Source organism: Mus caroli, unplaced genomic scaffold (genome assembly GCF_978045245.1).
Source record: "Mus caroli unplaced genomic scaffold, Mus_caroli_1 scaffold_16, whole genome shotgun sequence".
NCBI classification, from domain to species: Eukaryota; Metazoa; Chordata; class Mammalia; order Rodentia; family Muridae; genus Mus; species Mus caroli.
The window spans coordinates 6,459,479-6,485,473 of NW_028227271.1; the positions used below are offsets into that span (position 1 = coordinate 6,459,479).

Sequence of the window (25,995 nt, forward strand, 5' to 3'; positions counted from 1 at the left end):
GACATTTGCAAAAGCAGCGAGTCCTCCTAACTGCTGCGCCATCGCTCCAGCCCAAGGCTGTCATTCCTATTTGTCTGATTTATGCAGATTTTCCTTAGAGGCAATCCACCTTTGCCAGATTAACTTTAACCTCTGCCCACTGGTCCCTCATCCTCTTGGTTCTTACTGGTCTCTTTAAAGTTCTCATTAGTTGATAACTGGGAAACAGAAAGACACAAAGATGCTACTGTATCCCAGGGTCTAGACCTAAGCTTTGCAGGAGACAGGGGTGAAGTAACCTTTGTTAAAGCTGGGCTAAGCAGCTGTTTTATATGCAATGCCTCATTTGGAAGGGATTTTTAAAAAAGATGTGTCTTATTCTTATATGTATGTGTTTGTATCGGTGTGAGTGATTGCCACTGTGTGCAAGTGAGTTGGAATTACAGATGGTTGTGAGTTGGTCAACGTGGGTGTGGGTGCTGGGAACAGAAAGCTGGCTCTCTCAAAGATCAGCAAGGCCTTCTAACTGCCACACCACCTCTCCATACCGTAGGGAAGACATTTATTATTTTTTTCAAGACAGGGTTTCTCTGTGTAGCCCTGGCTGTCCTGGAACTCACTCTGTAGACCAGGCTGGCCTTGAACTCAGAAATCCTCCTGCCTCTGCCTCCCGAGTGCCGGGATGAAAGGCGTGCACCACCACTGCCCAGCTAGGAAAGCCATCTTAACAAGCAGAGGGTTGTATTGTCCGATTCATGGTTTTGTCCCTCCCTGCTGGTTTGATTTTAGATAAGATTGCTGGAGCTTGAGGTTGTGTTGTGAGTAAAAACTATGAGGCCAGGAGGGGCGAGACTGAGACAGAGAAACAGAGAGACATAGACACACACACACACAGACACACAGAGACACACACACAGACACACACAGACACACACAGACACAGACACACACAGACACACGCACACATAGACACACACAGAGACACACACACAGACACAGACACACAAAGACACACACATACAGACACACACAGACACACGCACACACAGACACACACACACAGACACACACACACAGACACACGCACACATAGACACACACATAGACACACACACAGACACACGCACACACAGACACACACACACACACACGCACACACAGACACACACAGACACAGACACACACACACACACACACACACACACACACGTTACTAGGACCCTCTATCTGATTGATGCTGGCTATTATACCAGTCTGGATTGTTTATATTTGGTCTTATATAAGACACAAATAGCAGGGCTGCAGAGCTGGTTCAGCAGTTAAGAACTTTTGATACTCTTGCAGAGGACATGAGTCCAGTTCCCAGCATCCACACCAGGTGACTCACAATCGCCTGAAACTCCAGCTCCAACCTGATATCCTCTTCTGATGTCCACAGGTGCCAGGCACTCATATGGTAGACAGATATACATGCGGGCACTCACACAGACACTCTGAAAAATAAGTAAGTCTTTTTTTTTTTTTTTTAAAAAGAGAAACATCTCTTGTTTCAGTTTGACTTCAGGCTTCCTTTTACAATACAGCCAAATGATACAGAGTCTCAAGGCTCGCACCTTGTCTTTGTAGAGCACTTAGGAGCTGGTTATGGTCGTTCATCCCTATAACCCTAGTCCCCACAGGATTGAGTCTGTGTGAGTGAATGCCATGTGTGCACATCACGGAGGGAAGAAGATCGTGAGCTTAAGACTGAGATAAGCAAGCCTGGGCTACAAAGCAAGAGTCTTCCCGAGAAACAACAGCAACATCTGAAATCCCAAAAAGCAAAACAAAACACCAAACCCAACCAGGAAACAAGTTAATTAATAATCTTTTCCTAAGACTCAGAACACTGGTCAGACTCCTTCCCCACTTAACTGTTTAACGAGATCAGTAATTGCAACATGAAACCTCAGCAGCATTCTCAGTGGTCGCTGCAGCGTTTCACTTCTGCAGTGATAAATAAATATTTGTGGTTGCTTCCAGTGACCATTACAATTTCAACATAGACATCAAACAAAGAGACTATTTCCTTGAGAACAACTGTTGAAGAGATTACCAGTAAACTCAATGGAGATGACTACAGTTTATTCACAGGAGGGGGTGGGAAGACATGGTTTGCCTGTTGTACGGGAGCCTATGTAGAGATAATGGTCAACAGAAGCAGAGAGGCATGCCATCTACAGAGAAGATGGTCCAGTCTGAGCTCACAGAGGGGACGGCTGTCACAAGTGGGACAATAGTACCTCAAAGTTCGGAAGCAGTGGCCATGGAGATGGTTCCGTTACAATTGATTGTATTCGGCACACACATTGGGGGAGGGGGAAGGATTCACCACCCAAGGGTGCTATGGAGTTTCAGTGGAGCAGCTGGTTGGCCCCCTACTGTCTCCCTTCTCCATCAACCCTGCCTGAAAGTGAGACAGCAAATGCAGTTGCTTTCCTATGAATGTCAACGTCTGTTTTAAATAGAATTATGGTTAATTTAGACACATTAAGATTCTTTTAAATTTTTATTTATTTTTTTAAAAATTAAAAGTGTTTTAAACTTTATGTGTTTGAGTGTTTTGCTTTCATGTAGTCCTGTGCACCACATGTGTGCCCGGTGCCCCGGGATGTCAGTTCTCTGGGAACCAGAGTTACACACAGTTGTGATCCACCTCTGGGAATCAAATCCAGGTTCTCTGGAAGAACAGCCAGTGCTCTGAACTGGTGAGCCGTCTCTAGCCCTATTTCTATTTATTTTTATTTATTTCAGACTGGGTATCATCACAGGACTCTGGTTGGTGAGGAACTCACTATGTAGACCCTGAACTCGTAGAGATCCACCTGCTTCTGCCTCCGCAACGCTAAGATTAAAGCTGTACCCAAGCATCCACATTAAAAACATTTTTTTTTAAACCTAGTTTGTCTGCAATGGCACCTGCTGTGTGTGGTGGTGTACACAGAATAGGATTTGCTACAGAGACAGAGGCAGGGGAATTATGAGTTCAAGACCAGCCTTGGTTACACTTTGTTAAAAGCTAGTTTATCTACAATACCATCAGAAAATAATGCTCTTTTATTTTTATAACGTGTAAGAGTGCTTGCCTGCATATATGTATGTATGTATGCACACCACATGCATGCCTGGTGCTAAGAGGCCAGAAGAGGGCGTAAGATCCTCTGGAATTGTAGTTACAGAACTGTTAGCTGCCACCCAGGTGCTGGGAACCCAAGTTTTCTGCAACAGGGAACAGCATTCTTTCTTTTTCTTTTTTTTTTTTACGATTTATTTATTTATTTAATTATGTGAGTACACTGTAGTTGTACAGATGGTTGTGAGCCTTCATGTGGTTGTTGGATATTGAATTTAGGACCTCTGCTCAGGTCAGCCCACTCACTCTGGTCAACTCAGTCCCTGTTCGCTCTGGCTCAAAGATTTATTTATTATTATACATAAGTACACTGTAGCTGTCTTCCAATGCCACCAGAAGAGGGTATCAGGTCTCATTACAGATGGTTGTGAGCCACCATGTGGTTGCTGGGATTTGAACTCAGGACCTCTGGAGGAGCGGTCAGTGCTCTTACCCGTTGAGCCATCTTGACAGCCTGGGAACAGCATTCTTAACCATGGAGACTTCTCTCCAGTTTCTGATCTTTACTTTTAAATGAACTTAAAAGACAACCAGTCACACCATGAGGGAAAGAAAGATCCTAATGATATGACCTAGTGAGGAAAGACCAGGGGCGGTGTTTCGTTGACTGGCAGGTAGATTGGTGGTTTGCAGCTGCACAGCTGTACCCCATGCTTTGAAAATGACTGATGCTGAAGTTGGATCGAAGATTAATTATGTCAAACCTCTGGGATAAGATTTATAAATCAGCGTGTGTGGGATACACACCTGCACGCTGCCTCCCTTGTGTGATTCGAAGGTTCAGTTAAACTTGTGAATGAATAACTGATCTTGGAGATGATATGTTTTCCATTCAATTTGAAAAAGTTGGTTTGTGGACTTAAAAAATTATACCCATTGCATTGTACAACAGAGTTATTACATAGGAAACAGCTGCACTCACAAGGAAGCAGAAGCAAGCATTACAGGTTTCAGTCATTCTTTTAGATAAGCCAGGGTCTATCTAAAGATAGACACAAGCCGGAAATCTACAGATAATCTTAGAAAAGGAAAAAGATTAGTAGCAAAAAAGCACAAGAAAGACCAGCAGCCACATACATGACTCAGAGAAAACAGCAGAGTTCCAGCGTAGACAGTTGTTAGAAGTTACAGAAACGTTCTCCTAGGATTTTCAGAGGCTACAAACATCTCGTGAGTGGAAAGCAGGGCAGCTCTCAGAGACACAATCGAGCGGAGTCAAAGGCTTTATGCTTTGGAGGTCAATACGTCAAGATGGGTGCACTTTGGGGGATCCTCACGCTTAGTCTAGAAGAGGTTAGAGCATCAGTCTACGTCCGCCGCCAGCAAAGCCAGAGCAGCGGAGCGCGCGCGGGAGCCGAACCTTCTGCGCACGCTCGAGCGGCGCGCGGGGCCTTGTGGGAAGGCGCAGACCTCCGGCGGTGGAGTAGGTAGGACGCCGTGCGTCTCCCTGGAGCGGGTGAGGTTGGTGGCGGCCGTGGCGAGTGAGTTGGCTTTACGGTTCCCGCCGGCTGCAGGGGCGTGGGGAGGAAGAGCGGGGCTGGGCCCGGGCCGGGAGCAGCGGCGGGGCGCCAGGGCTGGTTCCCGAGTGCGCTCTCCGCGCGCTGCCCAGGGTTCGGCCTGAGCTGGCTCCGCGTCCGGGCTCGGGCGGTCTGCGATGGCCGGACCTCCGGAGCCACGGTCCCGCGAGGGCGGCGGACCTGACGGCGCCTTCAGGCCAGGGTGTGCAGGCTTGGCTTGATACGGGACGTGAACGTGGTTCCCCAGGCTCTGGAAGTTTCTGGTTGCCTGCGGAACGAACCCCGTCCTGGCAGCATGGGCTGCCCTAGGACCCGGGGGTGGGTGGAAGGAGAGCCGCCACCCTTACAGCATCTCATGGTCTGCTTGTTTGTTTAGAGACAGGGTTTCTCTGTAGCCCAGGCTGCCCTGCAGTTCGCTGTGTAGTAGACCATGCTGGCCTCGAACCGCGGGCCTCTGCCTCCCTCCTGAGTGCTGGGATTGAAGGCGTGCAGTGGTTAAGGGTCTCATTTTGCAGGTGTACTGGTTTGTGTCCAGCAAAGCGCTATGCTGGATTTGTTTATGAATGAAATGTATACGCATAACCAAATGTGGACACTGCTTGACGCTTAAACTGCCTCGTTGAGGCTGAGTCAGAAGATCCGTTTTACACTTTTTGTTTGTTTGTTTGTTTTGTTTTTCGAGACAGTGTTTCTCTGTGTAGACCTGGCTGGCCTTGAACTCAGAAATCCGCCTGCCTCTGCCTACCGAGTTCTGGGATTAAAGGCGTGCATCACCACTGCCGGGCCGTGCCATTTTAAACAGTCTCTTTTTACTGGGGGGAGGGGGGAGCTCTTATAACCTCCCTCCAAGTATTCCTATCTTAAGGTACCTAGTCCAGTCACTTTACCCATTTTATCTGTCTGCCTGTCTGTCTTCTGTCTCTCTTGCAGTCTTCAGCATCTTTCACATGTCAGCAAATGCTATGTCCTAGCCCTTTAAAACTTACTCTTAAGGTCTGCTAAGGTGTCATGTTGAGTTTAATTTGTGAGGCCCCCTCTGCCTCCTGACTAGCTGGAACCAGAAGCAGTGGTCTACTGTGCCCCTCTGTGTGCTTCATGTGCTTCCGATGGAGTTATATTAGGAAAGACAACGTTAACCCCTGTCCCATGTAACGTGATTCATTTAACTAATTTCTATCCGTAAAAATCCTGCGACTATCTCAGTCTTTTTATGACCTAACGCCATGAACATACGAGCACGTGTGTGCGCTGCTAACCTTTCCTACTTAACTTGTTAATTTTCTCAGGCAGCTCTCATATGGGCCCAGCTCCCTAGGTACTGCCACCTGCTTTTTCTGATCTTCCTGTTCCCTAAGGCTGCCACTCTTCAGGCCCTGCCGAGCTTCCGTCAGTACAGTCTCTGAGCACGTTCAAGAGTTTCTACCTTATTAATGGTGTCACCCACATTTCTCTCTAGTCCTTTCTGTCTACTCGATACCTTCTGATGGCCCCTAAGTGCTCACATTCAACATATTCCAGACTGAAGCAGTCCTCTTAGTCATCTGCCCCCTCCCCCAACGTGCGAGTTTTCCTTTTACAATTGCATTGCTTTTCCAAAGTTTTATTTTCACGCTATGCGTATGTGACGTGCGACGGTGCATGCATGTGCCATGGCACACACATCAGACGACAACTTTGTGGAGTCAGTTTTCCCTTTGCACCTGTGTGTGGGGTACCAGGGATCGTGTGGGTACCACTAGGTATCACCAAGCCTTAACGTTGTTAGGCTCGAGTGTTGAGTGCTCTAGTCAGGAGCCACCTTTCCAGTCCCTCAGAGCTAGATTTCTTGACTTAAAAAGATATTACCAGTTTCTACCAAGCAGAAATCTAGAACATCGTTTAAATCTTTCTCTTCTTCCCAACGTCTCGATCTAATCAGGCATCAGGTTATTTTTATATTACCAGTCAATTACTTTTATGTGGCTTTTAGAATGTTGGCTAACACCCCCCAGGCCTGGTGTGTTACTGTCTGCCCCGTGTCGACTTTTCACCTCTTCTTTGTCCCTCAGCTTTTCTCTGCTGCCTGGTCCTCCCTGCTCCTCACTTGACTGGCCCACTCTGACCTTGAGTCTTTTGTTACTAGTGGGCTCTCAGGCATGCACCATCACACCAGGTGTAAATGCAGTTTTCTACTTAACAGTATGATGAAGTGATGACGGTTTTATGGGGATGCACACCCCCCCTCCCCCATCGTAAATAGAAGCATCTGCTGCTCTGATTTTCAAAACTTTGTGTGCTCAAGACTTGGCAGGACACGATGACTTCGGCGAGTAAGGCCGTTGAGTTGCAGCTCCAGGTGAAGCACAACGCAGAGGAGCTGCAGGACTTCATGAGGGACTTGGAGCACTGGGAGAAGGACATGAAGGAGAAGGACCTGGAGCTGAGAAGACAGGGTGGCGTTGCCGAGGAGGTGAGCGAAGGGTCTCTGCTCATGTGCAGCGGAACCTACTTATCAGTGTGTGTACCACGTGGGTGTGCATGCACAAACACACGCACACACAGGCACACACACACACACCAGCATGCCACAGCACAGGATTACAAGTCAAAGGATAACTCCCTGGGGTTGGTTCTCTCTTGTGGGCTCCAGGAATCGAACTTGAGTCGACAGGCTTGCAACAAGCACTTAGACGTGCCCAGCCATGTTATCGTTAAATTTAAATTATAGAAACATTTACAAATAAAGCATGGCCCTGTAAAATGTGCTGTCAAGTCCCGAGGTTGCCTGGAATCCTAGTAGTCGGGCAGTGGAGGCAGAAGGATCTAGAGTTTAAGTTAGGTGGTGGTGGTGGTGCACACTTTATCCTACCCAGCACTTGGGAGGCAGAAGCAGGCAGATCTCTGTAAGTTTGAGGCCAGCCTGGTTTATAGAGCAAATGCCTGGACAGCCAAGACTACAAGGAGGAACCCTGTCTAGCCTGGGCAATATAAGATCTTGTTACATAAAAATGCTGAGATCAGCCAGGTAGTGGTGGCGCACGCCTTTAATCCCAGCACTTGGGAGGCAGAGGCAGGCAGATTTCTGAGTTCGAGGCAGCCTGGTCTACAGAGTGAGTTCCAGGACAGCCAGGGCTACACAGAGAAACCCTGTCTCGAAAACAAAAACAAAAAACGCTGAGATTATAGTGGTTTGCATCATTGGAGACATTTTCAGAGATTCTGCTTCCTAACGAAGCTTTGAATAATTGTGTGTTAACCTATCAAAGATATTCTAAGTCTTGGTATTTAGTGAGAGGATGGTCATGTGATAGTACTTAAATAATCTCAAAATATGTAGGGGTGTGTCTGTATCTGAAAATAATATAATCATATATTTAATAATTTATAAACAGCATTGTCATTAAAATGCAGATAAGACTCATGTTAAGCCAGTGTGTTGAAATCTGGCTAGGTTTTTGTGTCGTGTGTAGCCAGTGGAGGCACCAGGTTGCCTTTGAGCATCTGCTCATTCGCCGTGCTAAGTGAAAATCAGGTAGTTTTTGAGCTTTGGATTTATGGTTGTGAATTTAAAGGCATAATTCAGATTTCATGTTAATACCTTTCTTGTGACTGAACAGTGTGCAGCATTCATCAGTAGTGAGCTGAACTTATAAACATAATTACTCCTTTTTGTGGGGTGTGGGGTGGGGAGGCGTATGCCCACATGTGTGCACTTGTGTGTGTGTGTGTGCCCATGTGGTGCACACGGAGGTGCCTTCCTCCATTGCTCCGCACCTTATGTTTGTTGAGAAGGTCTTTCAGTGAATTGACATACCCTGAAGGCTGACTGGCTCCAGAGCTCCTGGGATCTGCTTGTCTGTTTCCCACGGGATTACAGGGTGTGTGGCCATGCCTGGCTTTTACCTGGGCGCTGGGGATTCAAACTCAGGTCCTTTTGCTTGCACAGCCAGAGCTCTTATCCACTGAGCTGTGTCTCTAGTCCACATCATCAGTAGTATAAAATGAACTTGAAAATTAAATTGAAAGAAGAACTTCTTATTTGAAAATATTATTTAGTGCCAGGCAGTGGTGGCATACGCCTTTAATCCTAGCGCTCAAGAGGCAAAGGCAGGCTGATCTTTTTTTGTTTGTTTGTTTTTTTGAGGCAGGGTTTCTCTGTGTAGCCCTGGCTGTCCTAGAACTCACTCAGTAGACCAGACTGGCCTTGAACTCATAAATTCGATGCTTCCCAAGTGCTGGGATTAAAGGCGTGTGCCACCACGCCCAGCTGGCAGACTGATCTTTGAGTTTGGAGGCCAGCCTGGACTACACAGTGAGTTCCAGGGCATCCAGAGAGAAACCCTGTCTCAGAAAACCAAAAGAAACAAAAGAAACTATCATTTCCAACATTGTTAGTTATATAGAAGCAACAGAGCAAAATGCCAAAGCTTTCTTCTTTCTTCTTTTCCTTCTGTTCTCCTGTCTAGAATTTACCTCCTATTCGAAATGGGAATTTTAGAAAGAAGAAGAAGAAGAAGAAAGGCAAAGCTAAAGAGTCATCCAGAAAAACCAAAGAAGAAAACACGAAAAACAGAATAAAATCTTACGACTATGATGCCTGGGCAAAACTTGATGTGGTAAGTTTATCTAGTTATGTACTTTTTAGTACTTAGATAAGCATTTCTTGGAGTCAACTACTAGTCACAGGTGACATAAAAAGTAACAATGTCCTTAGGACCTGTGCGTTCTCCCCCCCCCCCCTTTTTTTTAAATGTTGGGAAAGGGGTTCATATGTAGTCATACGTAGGCTAGCTTTGAACTTGAGATCCTCTTGTGTCAGCCTCAGGAGTGCCGCATTACAGACGGGTATATACCGCCATATCATCTGAAAGTGGGTGTCCTAAGGTGCTTCCCCATCACCGTAATAAAACATTGACCAAAAGCTATTCAAGGAGAAGGACTTACTCCGTCATCCAGGTTAGAGAGTCTGTCGTCAGAGGAAGCCAGAGCAGGAGCTCAGCCAGAACCTGGAGGGGGAAACGGAAGCAGAGAGGAGCTCAGGAGAGCCTGCTTAGGCTGCTGTCTCACCCGCCCAGGAGTGGGATCGCCCATGGTGGGCTGGGCCCTCGAGGTTGATAAGAATGATTACCTCCGCAGAATTGTGTACAGGCCAATCTGATGGAGGCAGTTTCTCAAATGAGGTCCCTTCTTTCCAGATGACCCCAGCCTGTGTCTAGCTGACAGAGCCCAGCCAGCACAAGTAGACCAGTAGAAGGCTCTGCTTTCCTAGATCTGAGATAGATCCTGTTACTATGCAAGTCTCATCTCCCACCTGACGCTTGCTGTGATTAGTCAGCCTCTGCCTCAGAACCTTCCCCAAAGCTCCAGAGAGCTACTGGCACGTTAGCCCGTGAAGGCGACCTACTGGCCGATCCTGCCTGATTCTGGATGCCTACTTCTTAAAGTGTGTGGTTAGGGTGTGCGTGCTCCATGCTGTGTGGTTAGAGGTGTGCAAGCTGTGTGGCTGGAATAAACATTTCTTCCGTGTTTTGTTTTAAGAAGATTTATCTAGTTTTAAGTTATGAGTGAGTGTCCTGCCTGCTTATATGTAAGAACGCCCACCTGTGTGCAAAGGCCAGAAGAGGGGGTCGAATCTGGAACTGGAGTTACCGGTAGTTGTAACCTCTGGGTGCTGGGAACCGATCCTGGTTGGATCCCCTGCAGGAGCAGCACGACTCTTGAGAGCAGAAACTCCTCTCCAACCCGTCGGTTTATTTGCTTGCTCGCCTTTTCTTTTTTCCTCTTTCCTTCTCTTTTCTCTCCTCTCATTTTTTTAGACCAGGCTGGCCTGTAACTCACAGAGACATGCCTATTGCTACCTCTCGAGTATTGGGTTTGAAAGCACACACTCCCATGCCTGGTCTTTTTGTCTGTTTTTAAAAAAGATTTATTTACTGTGTTGTTAAAATTCTTTCTTTGGGGGAAGGTGTAAAACAAGGTCCAGATGGTAAACTGAGGCACAGTTCTACCAGAGGGTGCTCGGGGGCGTCCCTTAGAGAGCCTCGGAGAGGGGTTCCTAACAGGGCTGTAGAACACTCTCCAAACGAGCTGTATCCAGCAGTGAAGATGTCCCCATAGCCACATAGTCTCTTACCTCTGTGCACTCTAGTCCCTTCCCCGTGTGCAGCCTAGCCAGGTGGTAGGGAGCAAGCACTCAGGTAAAACCCTTCTGTCCTACTCTGTGGAGATGAGGGGTGGACACCATCAACTAATCCAGCGGTGCAGTCTGTGTGTCAGGGGCAGGGGCAGATGAGTGCCCCACAATGGCGGTTGCTTGATTTTGGGAGGGCAGTCACTCACAGTGTAATCTTTTAAACAGTAGTGGGTGGGGCTGGAGGGCTGGCTTGGCCATTGTGGGCACTGGCTGCTCATGCGGAGGGCATGATTGCCTACCTAGCACTCACCTGGCAGCTCACAACTATAATTCCAGATGCAGGGGATCTGATTCCCCCTCTGGCTTCCACAGCCATCTGCAGATGTGTATAATGCGTGTGCGCTCTCTCTTTCTCCTCCTCCCCCCTGCCCCCTCCCTCTTCCTCCCCCTCTTCTCCTCTGTCTGTCTCACTGCCTCGTCCTCGCACACTCCACCACTGAAATCTTTTTATAAAAGGCATTGTGTAAGAGCTAGATGTGGTGACTGTGGCACCCGACTGCAGGAGGTGCTTTGGGCTCCCATCCGTGTCCTAACAGCTTCGGCCCCATGAGGTGATGGACGCACACTCATCTGCTTATGCTTGCAGGACAGGATTCTCAACGAGCTTGACAAAGAAGACAGCACCCACGATTCTCTGTCCCAGGAGTCAGAGTCGGAGGAAGATGGCATTCGTGTGGATTCCCAGAAAGCTCTTGCTCTAAAAGAACAGGTACTCTAGGTTAGTTGTGGGCTCCTTTAGGGAGACAGGCTGTGCATGAAGACGAGTGAGTCCTAAAGTTCTCAGCCTTGTTCAGGAGATCTTCATACTTAAGTCGTATTGGCTGTCTCCTTACTGGGGGGGAGCCAGGAGCCTGTTCTAGAGCCACGTTAATTACCTGGTTCTAATCTGTGATGAGCTCTTTAAGCTTTTTGTAGCTCACTTTCTTAGCTGTTCAAAGGGAACAGAACTTTGCTAAACCTCAGCAGTTGATGTGTTAGGTGACCCAAGTGCTTGGACGGCACCCGAGATTAGTCTTGCTTTTAGTAGTAGGCAGAAGTAACGGAGTGAGTGTGAGATTGTTGGTTTAAACATTATCCCACTTCTCTGTATCCTGCACCATCTCTGGTTACCTTTTGAGATGTTCAGGATCTATCATTTCTTCTTTAGAGAGGGAGGTTTTAGTACATACATTTTAACACAGGCTTAAGCAAACACATAGGAAGAAGAGGGGTACTCAGGAGGAGAGAGACAGTCCAGAGCTTGGATGTGTGCCTGACAGTCAGATGCAGACACAGTCCAGAGCTTGGCTGTGTGCCTGACAGTTAGATGCAGACACAGTCCAGAGCTTGGATGTGTGCCTGACAGTCAGATGCAGACACAGTCCAGAGCTTGGATGTGTGCCTAACAGTCAGATGCAGACACAGTCCAGAGCTTGGATGTGTGCCTAACAGTCAGATGCAGACACAGTCCAGAGCTTGGATGTGTGCCTAACAGTCAGATGCAGACACAGTCCAGAGCTTGGCTGTGTGCCTAACAGTCAGATGCAGACACAGTCCAGAGCTTGGCTGTGTGCCTGACAGTCAGATGCAGACACAGTCCAGAGCTTGGATGTGTGCCTAACAGTCAGATGCAGACACAGTCCAGAGCTTGGATGTGTGCCTGACAGTCAGATGCAGACACAGTCCAGAGCTTGGATGTGTGCCTAACAGTCAGATGCAGACACAGTCCAGAGCTTGGCTGTGTGCCTGACAGTTAGATGCAGACACAGTCCAGAGCTTGGCTGTGTGCCTAACAGTCAGATGCAGACACAGTCCAGAGCTTGGCTGTGTGCCTGACAGTCAGATGCAGACACAGTCCAGAGCTTGGCTGTGTGCCTGACAGTTAGATGCAGACACAGTCCAGAGCTTGGCTGTGTGCCTGACAGTTAGATGCAGACACAGTCCAGAGCTTGGATGTGTGCCTGACAGTCAGATGCAGACACAGTCCAGAGCTTGGATGTGTGCCTGACAGTCAGATGCAGACACAGTCCAGAGCTTGGATGTGTGCCTGACAGTCAGATGCTGACACAGTCCAGAGCTTGGATGTGTGCCTGACAGTCAGATGCTGACACAGTCCAGAGCTTGGATGTGTGTCTAACAGTCAGATGCAAACACAGTCCAGAGCTTGGCTCTGTGCCTAACAGTCAGATGCAGACACAGTCCAGAGCTTGGATGTGTGCCTAACAGTCAGATGCAGACACAGTCCAGAGCTTGGATGTGTGCCTGACAGTCAGATGCAGACACAGTCCAGAGCTTGGATGTGTGCCTGACAGTCAGAGGCAGACACAGTCCAGAGCTTGGCTGTGTGCCTGACAGTCAGATGCAGACACAGTCCAGAGCTTGGCTGTGTGCCTGACAGTCAGATGCAGACACAGTCCAGAGCTTGGCTGTGTGCCTGACAGTCAGATGCAGGATTTTGGTGGGGTTGAAGGTGCTGTTGAAGGATTGCGAAGAACCGGAAATGAGGTGGCGGCCCCTGACAGAAGTGGTATTGACGAGGGAGAGAATGAACCACACAGCGATGCAGGAAGGTGGCCATCTCCACTGTAAGCAGAGTGGAGGTCGGTAACACTGTAGGAGTTTACTGCTAGTGGATCCTCAGGAAATCCTGTCTAGGGAAGAAATCAGACCCCACCCAAGGTCATATACATTCAGGCTTTAAGTGTGGGACATTGCTATTTTAACGTAAGAGAATATTATATTTATGTTAGCCACCTTCACAGCAAACGTTAATTGTCCTAGAATTTTTGCCTCTCAGCTAGCAAAAATATCTCTTAATCAGAGACTCTGGGGTGAAAGGTTCCGTCCCATCTCATGTATCAATAATTTTCCATCTTTCTGTCCTGCCTTATTTGCTGTGAGAGGTCAATTCCTTGATCTTCAGGGTCTGATGCTGAACTGGGACATGGAGATATTTTTTTTTTTTATGCTGGGACCAGAAGTGTTACCTGTGTTTCCCAAGTGGGACATGAGAGGACCTGAGCTTATCGCTTGGTGGGTTGTCATTTGAAGGCAGTCTGGAGGAGGGATGTCATTATTTGAGACATCAAACCGTATGAAATTAATAAAATGCATAGAGGATTGCTGTTCCTGCGATGGGGACTCACAGTAGCCAGGCCTGTGGTCCTGAGAGCTGTGATGTTGGTGAATCATTAAAGCGATGGCAGCGCCTGGCAGTGGCAGAGGACTAGGACCCACTGTCTGTCCTGGTTGTGGGGTAAGCTCACGGCCGCCTTTAATAACGCGTCAGAGCCACAGGTTGCCAGTACATGTGGTTTTATCATCTTTATCTGAGAGCCCGTGGACTGAAAGGAAGGTGGTGATAGTCACACATCAACACTCTGGCAGAGCCCAAGAACAGTCCTGGAAAGTGGAATAAATGAAAAGGAAAACAGCTTGGGATTATAGTCGCTGATAGATGCCCACAGTGCCTTGAAGAGAGATGGTAGAACAAGCCCAGATGTGAAGGAAGGCTGTGAGCACTGAGAGGCAGAAGTGGAGGGGGTGGTTCTAGTACGGCAGTGTTGCTGTGAGTGTCCTGCTGGCTTGTTGGTAGCTCACACTCAGGGCTAAGGCTAAGGGGGCAGCTGTAAGACCCCGGCTTGCTGTCTGTCTGTCTGTCTAAGAGTCTATCCCGTTGGTCCTTATTATTACCAATCATACTGACTTTTGGATGAACTTCCTGCTGGGTGTGTGGCCACCCAAACAGGTGGACAGAAATAAAAATCAGTGTTTTTTCTTTAAGTTATGGTCTCCCGATTCTCTGTGTTCTATCACTGTGGCATCTTGTCACACATCAAGGACTTGTTGAAGACGTGACTCTCCTCACTGTAGAGTGAATGGCTTACAGGCCGGCCTCTGATCTCTGTGACCTCTTTCTGAAATCAGCTTTAGGACACTTAGCAGGTGTCCTGTTGTCCCCTGGTCCCCTGAACGTGCCAACCTGGGAGCAGAATCTAAAGTACTGGGTGTTTAGTCCTGCATCCTCAGGGCTCTGAAAGGCTCCGGTTCCTTTTCAGGTTACACTGTAGCGCTGCCTTTGTTAGGTTTCCCTGAGCTGACTGTCTGGGAACTGGTGGCGCTGAGCTGACCACCTCAGTCTTCTAGCAGAGTGCTGGGATTGTACCCTATTGCTTGATTCTCTTTTCTTGCAGGGCAATAAGTACTTCAAGCAAGGAAAATACGATGAAGCCATTGAATGCTACACGAAAGGCATGGATGCTGACCCCTACAATCCCGTGCTGCCAACAAACAGAGCGTCAGCTTACTTCAGACTGAAAAAGTGAGGGCTCTGTGTGTGCAGTGGGCTTCTCTCTGCTTGCTTTGCTTTCTCTTCTCTTCTCTTCTCTTCTCTTCTCTTCTCTTCTCTTCTCTTCTCTCTCTCTTCTCTATTTCTTTCTTTTTTTCTTCTTCGAGACAAGGTTTCATTCTGTAACAGTCTGGAACTCTGTGTAGACCTGAGATCCACTGGCCTCTGCCTCCCTATTGTGATCAAAGGCAGCACCAGCCTGCCTGCCTGGAGGTTTCCAAGAGGCTTTTCATAAACTGCAGAAGAGATTGAAAGAAAGCACACCGCCGCATTTCTCTCACCCTGCAAATTCCTGTAGGCCACTCCCTTATGGAGTAATGTATTTCATTCATTGTAAACATTTGGGTCTTAACCAAGCGCTCTGAGTTGGTGTACCAAGGAGTCTCTCCCACGGAAGTCAAGTAGTGATGTTCTTTACCTAATTCATTTTTAAAAAGTTGTTGTGGCGGAGGGCTGGAGACTCCTGACTATCCCGTTTGAAGCCTGTGTTCACTCGCTCCCAGCACTAGCAAGGGGCCGAGAGGGAGAGGCAGAGAGAGAGGGAGGCAGAAAAGAGAAGAAAAACTAATTTGTTAAGTTCTTAGGTGTTAATTTCTTCGTATTATTTGAAAAACTGTCTTTGCTATTTACTCTGCAGACCTTTCTATGGTAAACTTAAATTATATTGCAATAGTTGCTTATCTTTACATTCTGCCGGCTCTGAAGTGCACAGTTAATGTTGGGGACATTACATGCACGTAAACTGACCTAGTGCGGGCGTTTCTAAAGACAAGCATTCAGCAGGAAGACATTTCCACTGCTGTAGTTATTTGGAAATAGAAATGACATTGCTCTCTCTTCTCTTTTTAATTCTTTCCTTTTCTTTTTATTCTTTTCTTTTTTTTTTTTCTTTTTGAGACAAGGTTTTATTCTGTGCCCCTAACTGGCATGGAACTCACTGTAGACCAGGCTGGCCTCACAGAGATCTTCCTGCCCTGTCTCCTGAGTGCTGGGATTAAAGGTATTTATCACCATGCTAGCTAGGCTTTGAGATCTTTCTGTTGTTACTATAATACATATATCACATTTTTAAGTTATGGAGGGTAATACAGGCCTGCTGACAGGCCTGTAATTCCAGATACTCAGAAGCAGATGCAGAGAAGGACCCTAGATTTAAGGCCTGCCTGGGCAACTCAGAAGGGTCTGCCTGCCTCAACACACAAAGCCAGGAGTGCTGCGAGTCGCTCATTCATGCTGAGCACTTTGCACACCGTAGTAGGTGGAAAAGGTGGCGAAAGCCCACGTAGCCTTCTGGGCTGCTTCCTGTTTCCATTGGCATTACAGAGAGTGTCTGTTCTGACTCCTTAGCAGCATGGGCGCAGATCGGGCTTCTTAGGTGTTTACTGGGTATAAAATGGTTTTTCTCTTCTCTTCTCTTCTCTTCTCTTCTCTTCTCTTCTCTTCTCTTCTCTTCTCTTCTCTTCTCTTCTCTTCTCTTCTCTTCTCTTCTCCTTTCTTTTTAAAGATAGGGATTCTAACCCAGGTTGGCCTCTAACCTTCTGTGTAGCTGAGGATAGCCTTGCACCTCTGGTCCTCTCCCTGCTACCTCCCCCCCCCCCCCCCCCCCCCCCGCCAATCCCCCAGGGTTTCTCTGTGTAGCCCCTGGAACTCCCTCTGTAGAGCAGCCTAGCCTGGAACTCAGAGATCCGCCTGCCTTCCTCCACCTTTCTTTACCGGTGTGCCTCATCATGCCCAGTTGTGGGGCTGGGATTGAACCCAGGTTTCGTGTTTGCTAGGCAGGCACTCTGCAGATGAGCCACAGTCCTGTGTCTGATTCCCTCCCGTCCTCTGAAGCAATCAGATGTAGGGTCTCATGCAGTCTCATTAGGCGAGCACTTTGTTGTTGAGCTGTATGTCAAGCCTATGTTTTGTTTTGTTTTTGTTTGTTTTTGTTTTTGTTTTTCCTTTTTGGTGGGAGAAGTAGTTTCCTTTTCTGTTGTGGGTTGAGATAAGTTCCTATTATGCAGTGATGGCTGGCCTGGGATTTATTATACAGAGCAGACTGACCTTGAACTCCAGCCTTGCCTCTGCCTCCCGAGCTGGCATTGAAGGTGTGCATGCATCATCATGACTAGCAGCCTGTGTATTCTTTAAGCTATTAATGACATTGGACATCTTTTTTATATAAGTAGTCATGTTTAAAATTTTTCTTTCCTGTGGAATGCTGTTTTGTATTTTGCCCATTTCCTATTAGATGTATATTGATTTTTTAAAAGTTCTTTACTCTGGAAGCATAACTCTTTGACATTTGTTTGTTTGTTTGTTTGTTTGTTTATTTCTTTAGCGACAGGGTTTCTCTGTGTAGTCCTGGTTATCCTAGCTTTATTGACCAGGCTGGTCTCGAACTTAGAAATCCCCTTGCATCTGCTTCCCGAGTGCTGCCCCACAAGCAGCTCAGCAGCTGTCTTATGACATTTCTGTAGCTTGTCTCTTTTTTTCTTATAGAGTCTTGAAATCCCACAAAAACACAGAACTTGCCTGGCGTGGTGGCACACACCTTTAATCCCAGCACTCAGGAGGCAGAGGCAGGCAGATCTCTAAGTTTGGGAATTCAGGGCAGGCCTGGTCTACATGTTGAATTTCAGGTTAGGCCACCTAGGGTTACATAGTGAGAACTTGTCTCAAAAAAACCCCAAATCACTGCTTCTATAGATGGGTGTGTTGAGTAGTAGTGTACTATAGTGAATATACATAGTATCACATACAATAGTGGACATATATAATATTGTATACAGTAGTGACTATAGTAGAGTATATAGTAGCATATATAGTAGTGCATATGCAAAGTCCTGAGTTTTGTTCCCTGCACTGGGGTAGGGTGAGGGAAGAGATCTTTTTTGAGTTTAATTAAATAAAAGAAGGGGCAGAAGTGCGTGTACCTGGGAAGTAAATCGGCTTTTAATTGTTTTGCATTTCAGGTTTGCTGTGGCTGAGTCTGACTGTAACTTGGCAATCGCCTTGAGCAGGACTTACACCAAGGCTTACGGCAGGCGAGGTGCAGCTCGGTTTGCTCTGCAGAAGTTGGAGGACGCCAGAAAAGGTATTCCTCTCCGAGGGTCCTCCTCACGTATTTCTTTAGTGATTTAGCTCTCAGTACACAGAGAACACCACGTCAGCACAGTGCTCTTTTTACGGAACGTTTTGAACAAAGCTTGCTGTTTTGGCAATTTTAATTTTTTTCTTTTTATAATTAAAAACCATACAGGTGCGAGTAAATTCATGGCGGGTGCCACAGTGTGAGTGGAAGCCAGGGACACCTGGAGGGAGTTGGTTCTCTCCTTCCACTGGTGGAAGAGGCCCAGGCTTGACAGGTGATGCCTCGACCTGCTAAGCCCCCAGCCCACCCCCTTTTTTTATTTGAAATTTAAAAGCTATCTTATTTTGGAGAAGAACGTCTGTTTGGCACTGGTCAGACTTTGTTTCATTTTTACGTAATTGGACATTGCCACAGCAATGACTCATGCCTCTGACCTTCAGTTCTCATCTGCAAAGAGCGATGAAGTCATCTTGGCTGTAGTGAGTCAGGAGGCAAGCACAGCACGGTTGTTTATAGTAAATTCTGTCTTGTTATTCCATAACAAGACCTGCGTAATAATGACAAAGTAGGGCTAGAACTTATGTGCGTGGGTTTTGCTCTGTGCTTCCTGATGGCATAACCCCCTGGGGCTGGTGGGCCATGGCTTGTGAAAGGACTTCCTTAGGGTTTTGTCTGCCCTGGGAGAGAATTAAAAGTGATTAGGAGCGCAATAGTTGTCATTGGTCATTTAACCGTAGAGTGACTGCTTGGGTGTCACCTGTGGCTGGTGGCTGTGGCTTGCACAGGTTGTAAAACCGTCCTCTTCCAAACGCCCTCTCTCCTGTCTTACTTAGATTATGAGAAAGTGTTAGAACTGGAGCCAGATAACTTTGAAGCAACAAATGAACTCAGGAAGATTAATCAGGTAAATTATAACCGTGTAAGTGCATTAGGTTTGAGTTTTATGTCATGGCAGTGAACGGTCCTTAGATTTTGTATATTCTTGAGATTTAAAAAAAAATATATTATTTTTCTGTGTATGAGTATTTTGCCTGTGTGCATGTGAGCCTGGTGCCTGTGGTAATCAAAAGAATATTGGATTTCCTGATACTGGAGCTATAGCCAGTTGAGGGCTGCCGTGTAAGTGCTGGGAATTGAACTTGGGTCCTGGAAGAACGGCCAGTACTCTTAACCACTGAGCTGTTTCATCAGCTCCCTGCCTCCAAATAGATTTCTTTTTTTATGATTTCACCATATTTAGCCCAGGCTAGCTTCAAACTTGAAGCAGTCATCCTGCCTCAGTCACCCAGGTATTGGAATTAGACATAAATATTATGATTTTATTTCATGTACTATTCAGTTTAACCAGACCGGTAAGGCAGAGGCGATACAGTGATACAGTGATGCAGTGATGTAGCGACACAGTGATGCAGTGATGCAGACCCCTCGAGGGGAAATATCTTTACAGGTTAGCTTGTTGACCCACTTAGAGAAAGTGATTCTTTAAATTTTTATTTTCCTTGAATTCTACCTACAACTCCATCAAGGCATTTTATTATATGTAAATTGTAATGCTATATAAAATAAAAATAAAATATGGTTTTTAAGAAAAGAGTTGGCTGAGATTTCCAAGGCTGTTGCTTGCTTTTCCTCCAAGGACAGTTTTAAATTGTTTTCCTTCTTTTTTTAGAAATATTTTTTAGTTGAAATAATTTTAAGATTTATGTTATTTTCAGTTATGTGCATGTCTGTGTTCATTAAAGGGCATAAAATTCTTTGGGAACTGGTGGTATGTAAAATTGTTTACATACAGGTGGTTGTGGACCACTGATGTGGGTCCTGGGACCTGGACCTGGGTCTTCTGTAAAAGCAGCGGTGCCTCTGACCACTGAAGCGTCTCCAGCCCAGCTTTGGGTTACGCCCTGACCAGTGTGTGTGTGTGTGTGTGTGTGTGTGTGTGTGTGTGTGTGTGTGTATGCTTTATCTCTGTGATCCATGCCTGCATATTCCGTCACTCTGTGTTGAGTGAGCTGCATGTTAGTGAGGGCCTAACCTCCTAGCAGTAGGAGCACAGCGGACACGGGTTTCCGGATGGCTCCAGTAATCCCAGCCCAGGTGGAGGGAGGCAGCAGAGCCTGAGTTTGAGGCCAGCTTGTGCTCCATAATGAACTTGAGGCCAGTCTGAGAGCACGTCTCAAAAAGAAAGGGGTGGTAGCCAGTACTCAGCTGTGAAGTGAGTGTCTGACAGTGCAGGGCCTGGCAGGCTTCTGTCACTTGGCCTTCCCTTAAAGCTGTAGCTGTTCTGCCATCTTGGCATGTTAGGAGAGAAGTGTCCGTGACCGAGGAAATCTGATTTAAATATCATTTACTGCACATAAATTGTTGATTAGAATCTCATCTTCATTATAGTTGCCAAGTGTACTTTCTTATCTATTAGGTCAAATAATAACTGAACAATAAATTTGGGAAATGTAGTAATGTGATCTCAGTTATTTCATGTTTGAAAAACAGCACCTAGAACAGTGCCTGGACTGTGTAGCGATTTGGCAAATATTTGTAGATTAGTAAATGCCAACTATATTTGCTGGATACTGCTTATTTTAGCTCAAATGTGGAGAATATTACATTTGTTTTATGTACATATATATGTATTGCTTTTACTTTAGTAAGTAGTAAGAATGAGTTAGAATACAAAGTATTCCAATTATCTGAGTATAAAGAAATTGTAACATGTTTTAGCAGTTTACATTTCAAGTCTAATATGGACGCGTCTTGCGTTACTTGTTTTATTTTAGTTGAGTGCTGTGTCTCCTAGGCTTTGACGTCCAAGGAAAACTCAGGTCCTAAAGAAGCTGCTGCCGCCGAGAGTAAGCCAGCTGCAGCAGAGAGCAAACCAAAGGGCGATCAGCAGGGCAGGCAGAAGGCCATCGCGGAGAAAGACCTGGTAAGCGATGGGGCTCTTTGCCGTGGGTCTGCCCTGCCCATGGCGACTCCTACTTTCTTGTATTTAATTAAATTTCTGTCTCTAACCTCAATTTTTTTTTTTTTTTTTTTTTGAGTAGGAAGTGGAAATTAAGTATACTAAAATATCTGGAGGCTACTTATTCAACATCTGAGTTACTGATGCCTTAATACATAAGAATAATCACATGCAAAATAGCTATAAGCGTGTTTAGGTTTAGGGATCAAACTATATGTATTTATATGTAGGTAATTATAAATCTAATAGAGACAAGTTATAGTTTATTTTTATAATGTGCTTATAATTCATGCAGAACTTTCTGACTGAAATTTATATATTTTCAATTGAGAAGATTTAGTGAATTTTTAAGGAGGAAATGACCTAATTATACTTCAGTGTAATTTAATTTCATAGTCAGGCATGGTGGCACACGCTGCTAATCCTGTTACTCTGGAGGCAGAAGAAGTCAAATCTCTGAGGCCAGTCGGTCTACAGAGTGAGTTCCAGGACAGCCAGTGCTATGCAGAGAAACCCTGTCTCAAAAAACAAAAGTAAATAAATGAAGTTTAAAGATAGATATTTATTTTATATTCGATAAACATAAAGTACACATTTGTTTGCGCACATGCACGCACACTTGCGCACGCGCCTGGTGCCCTCAGAAGACTGAGGGGTTGCAGGTCCTCCACAAAGTGTCACTAACTGCTGAGCCGTCTCTCTAGTCCCTAATTTAATGAACTTACTGCCTTTTGTGGGTCCACAGAGGTCCCTAAAATGCACATACGAGGTTACTGGTTGTAATTTATTTTCAATCTAGTTTAACTTACATTGGAGCTGGGAGATGGCTCACTTGGTAAGAGCATAGGACCTGGGTTCGAGTCCCAGCACCCGCATCACGGCTCACAGCCATTTTTGTAATTCCAAGTTCAGGGGACCTCATACCCTCTCATGGCCTTGGACATCAGGCACACACAGGATACGTAGATAGATAGGCATGCAGCAAAACACTCGTACACATAAAATAAATAAAAATTAATAAATCTCAGCACTGAAAAAAATGTGTGCTGGGTGTGGTGGCACTTGGGAGGCAGAGGCAGGCGGATTTCTGAGTTCAAGGCCAGCCTGGTCTACAGAGTGAGTTCCAGGACAGCCAGGGCTACACAGAGAAACCCTGTCTCAGAAAACCAACCAACAAACAAAATGTACATTATATTTAGGTGTATTGATGCTGCTTAAGAGAGGGCTGTGTAATCTGGTACTGTGTTCTTTCACAAAGACTGACTTCGGAGCTGGGTATGTCAGTGCACGCCTGTAATCTCAGCTCTTCGAAGGTGCGGGTTGGAGGACCATGGGTGCTGTCTTCAGCCACCTAGTGAGCTTCTAGATGCTCTAGTTATGGGAGACCTTGTCTCAGAAAACCACCGTCCTGGGGGGATTGCATATGTAATTGTTTTGTACAGTTTCCCCCTCTCTCTATTTCCTGCTTCTTCTTTCCCCTCCTCTCCCTTCCTCCCCTTCTCCCCTCTCCTTTCCTCCTCTCCCTTCCTCCCCTTTTCCCCTCTCCCTTCCTCCCCTCCCCTCCCCTCCCCTCTCCTCTCTTTTGAGTGCTGGACTCAAAACCAGGGCCTTATACCTGATAGTAAGCTCTCTACCTGTAAGCCATGCTCTCCAGCAAGCTCAGCAGGCATTTTTGTTGTTACTGTTTTCCATTTTTTTAAAAAATTTTCTGAGACAGGGTTTCTCTGTATAGCCCTGGCTGTCCTGGAACTCACTCTGTAGACCAGGCTGGCCTCGAACTCAGAAATCCGCCTGCCTCTGCCTCCCGAGTGCTGGGATAAAAGGCGTGCACTGCCACTGCCTGGCTCAGCAAGCGTTTTTGATTAGTTTTTGATGTCAGTAATGACTTGGTGTAATGTTTAGGCCTTTCCTGTTTAATTAGTAGATGACTGATGAAGTTGTAGTAATTGCAGTGTTTTTGTGCTGAAAAGAGAATACTGTCATTTAAGAGAACTCATGATAGTGTATTCTAGATATCTCGTAAACTAGACTTTAGTTATTACTGTATTTTTAAGTGTGTGTGCTTGTGTATGTGTGGTATGTGTGTGTACATGTATGTGAGGTTGGGTTTAATTGTGTGAAGGCCAGAGATCGTCTTTCTCTGTTACTCTGTGTTGTATTACTACTCTAGAGACATCTCTTTGGCACTTGGAGGTTAATTGGCTAGACCTGCTGGGTAGGCAAGCCTGAGCTCCTGGCTTCTTCGCTGGTTCTGGAAGCCAGAATTCAAGTCCCCATGCTTGCTTGGGCAGCACTGCACACACTGGCTGTCTCCTTCTCTAGATTCCATTAGAGTGAGAATATAGTATAATCACTGACTTAATATGAGTGTTTTCTCAAGATCTGAATTGAGGTAATGTTCAGCACGTTTTGACTTTCATACCTCTCTCCAAAATAACAGGGCAACGGATTTTTCAAAGAGGGGAAATACGAGCAAGCAATTGAATGCTACACCCGCGGGATAGCAGCGGACCGCACCAACGCCCTGCTCCCAGCTAACAGAGCCATGGCCTATCTCAAGATTCAGAGGTAAGTTCTGCCTACATTTTGCTTTCAGGATGGACATTGACTGTAGATAAGCTAGCTTTAGTTGATTTAGTATTTTTGCATCTATCTTCTGTGTTTGAATCCTTCTTCTTTCTTCTAGTTTCTTTTTTGCAGCAGTGCTTGGTTAGAGTTCAGGACCTCTTGTATACTAGCGAAGTGCTTCAGTGCTGAGCCGAGCCCCAGCAGGGATTTATTAACTGTAATTTCCTCACAGTTAATGAGAGAGTGAAACGCAGAGAGAAGGAATGTGTGTACATTGGTTCTGTATGTATCATGTGAGTGTTGTTATCTTTACATTCTTAATAGAATTGTACAGTGTGGAGTATATTGTGTGTTATTAAAAATTATTACATTTATTTGTGTGGGTGGTATGTGTGGAAGGCAGAGGACAGGTTGCAGAAATTGGTTCTCTTTCTCCCACATTGGTTTGGGGATCAAACCTGGGTCATTATGTTTGCGGCAAGGACCTGTACTTGCTGAGTCACCTTACTTTTGAGGTAGGGTCATATGTAGAGACATAGCAGGATATACTGCTCTTACTTGTATTTTGTGTTTATTTTTCTGGTATTTGCTTTAGGGTCACACGGAGTATCACAAGCCTTCTGTACTTGGAGGGCAGTTTTACATATTAGAGGCTGATGTAGACCATAAAGTGCATGATCAACTTTTGTTGAGGGAGCAGTCTTGTGGTTTGAGTTCCATAACTGTGTCTCGTTAGATGGATGGAGTGGGGTGGGGTGGGGAGGGAGGCATGAGAGCCTCGCTTTGTATCCTACAACCCACATGAACGCACCTGCTGCGGGGCGTGGCATCCCAGCGAGTAATGCCAGCCCTGGGAGGGGGTCTCAGGCTTGCCAGGCCAGGAGGTCAATCGGTTGGTGACCTCCACACTGAGCCAAAGACTCCTTCTCATAAAGGTGGAGAGTGGTCACAGACAGACACTTCCTGCTGACCTCACACTTAGGAACATTTACCACACCCAGCAGAGAAAGAAAAAGAAAGACATCCAGGTTGTTAGTGTCGCTACTGTATGTGAGAAACATTGTACTCCTAGGTGGTTTCAGGGAGATGAGCGAGGCAAGCCTGAGTTACAGAGAGGAAGGGCCGGGGGGGGGGGGGGGGAGTTGTGGGGCGTGGTTTGCTAAGTGGTCAGCTTCAGAAGGCGATGAGGTGCTGAGATAATAAAAGTGACAGACCTTGGAGGCAGGACTTTAGTATTGGAAGAGGGTGGATCCTGAACAAACTGGGTCCTCTTCTTGAGGTACCACACTGCAGTAAAACATACAAAAAGAACTCAGTAGTATGTTGGCTGTGGTGGTGTGTACCTTTAGCCCCAGCACTTGAGAGGAGGCATGGGAGGTGGAGGTCAGAGGTCAACTTTGACAACTTGGTTCTTTCCTTCCACCATGTGGGTCCCAGCAATGGATTCAGGTAGTCAAGCTTGGTAACAAGCCGTCTTGCCACTGAGCCGTCTCGCCAGTCCCAGGGTTCTGTTGTCTGTAAGCTTCATGTTGTTCAGTTAGTAATTGTATTGTGTTCAATAGATATGAAGAAGCTGAGAGAGACTGCACACAAGCTATTGTACTAGATGGCTCATACTCAAAAGCGTTTGCCAGAAGAGGAACAGCAAGGACATTTTTGGGAAAGATCAATGAGGCCAAGCAAGGTAAGACTAGAAAATCTGACACACTCACCTGCTCACACTGCAGAATAACTGACACACTCACCTGAGGAAAAACTTGAATTGTAGGTGAACAGGAAAAACAAGACATAGGAAGAGAGGGCGTCAGCAGCTGGGCATCAAGGTTAACGTGAGGGCTACAGTGATTCCTTTCTTATTCTTTTTGTTTTGGTTTGGTTTTGGGACAGGATCGCTTACATAGCCCTGGAACTTAGTGTGCAGACCAGGCTGTCCTCAAACCCTGTCTTCTCTTCTGAGCGCTGGATTACATGCTTGCTCCAGCGCCCCTGCCTGGCCTTTCTCATTCCTGCTGTGTGTGTGTGTGTGTATGTCTTTGTGTGTCTGTGTGTGTGTGTTTGGTTGCTTTCCCTCCTGCCCTTTGACCTTGTGCTGTAGGTTCCTTTTGTCAGTCTTCAGAGAACTGGCCTGGCCCTACCTGTGTTTCCCTCATTGCTTTCATTTCTTCTTCCTTCATCTTTGGTCTCACTTGCTGTTTTTTTCTCTTTTTTTGTTTCCTTTGAAATCT

The 25,995-nt window shown here is 46.3% G+C and overlaps 1 protein-coding gene across 4 annotated transcripts in view; it reads left to right on the forward strand.

Moving 5' to 3' along the window:
• Positions 1–4,546: 4,546 nt before the first annotated feature.
• The window catches only part of Rpap3 (RNA polymerase II associated protein 3), a 32,048-nt gene continuing 10,599 nt past the window's right edge, over positions 4,547–25,995 (forward strand). The window contains exons 1-10 of one of the 4 annotated variants that reach the window (XM_021183490.2): positions 4,547–4,578; positions 6,950–7,117; positions 9,114–9,263; positions 11,427–11,549; positions 15,013–15,140; positions 18,125–18,246; positions 19,077–19,147; positions 21,038–21,166; positions 23,643–23,770; positions 25,333–25,454. In XM_021183490.2, the coding sequence (XP_021039149.1) occupies positions 6,965–7,117; positions 9,114–9,263; positions 11,427–11,549; positions 15,013–15,140; positions 18,125–18,246; positions 19,077–19,147; positions 21,038–21,166; positions 23,643–23,770; positions 25,333–25,454 (1,126 nt within the window). In that variant the 5' untranslated portion in view covers positions 4,547–4,578; positions 6,950–6,964. Of the gene's footprint in view, positions 4,633–6,949; positions 7,118–9,113; positions 9,264–11,426; positions 11,550–15,012; positions 15,141–18,124; positions 18,247–19,076; positions 19,148–21,037; positions 21,167–23,642; positions 23,771–25,332; positions 25,455–25,995 lie in introns of all 4 variants that reach the window. The other 3 variants (XM_021183488.2, XM_021183491.2, XM_085831517.1) reach the window with 3 other exon arrangements.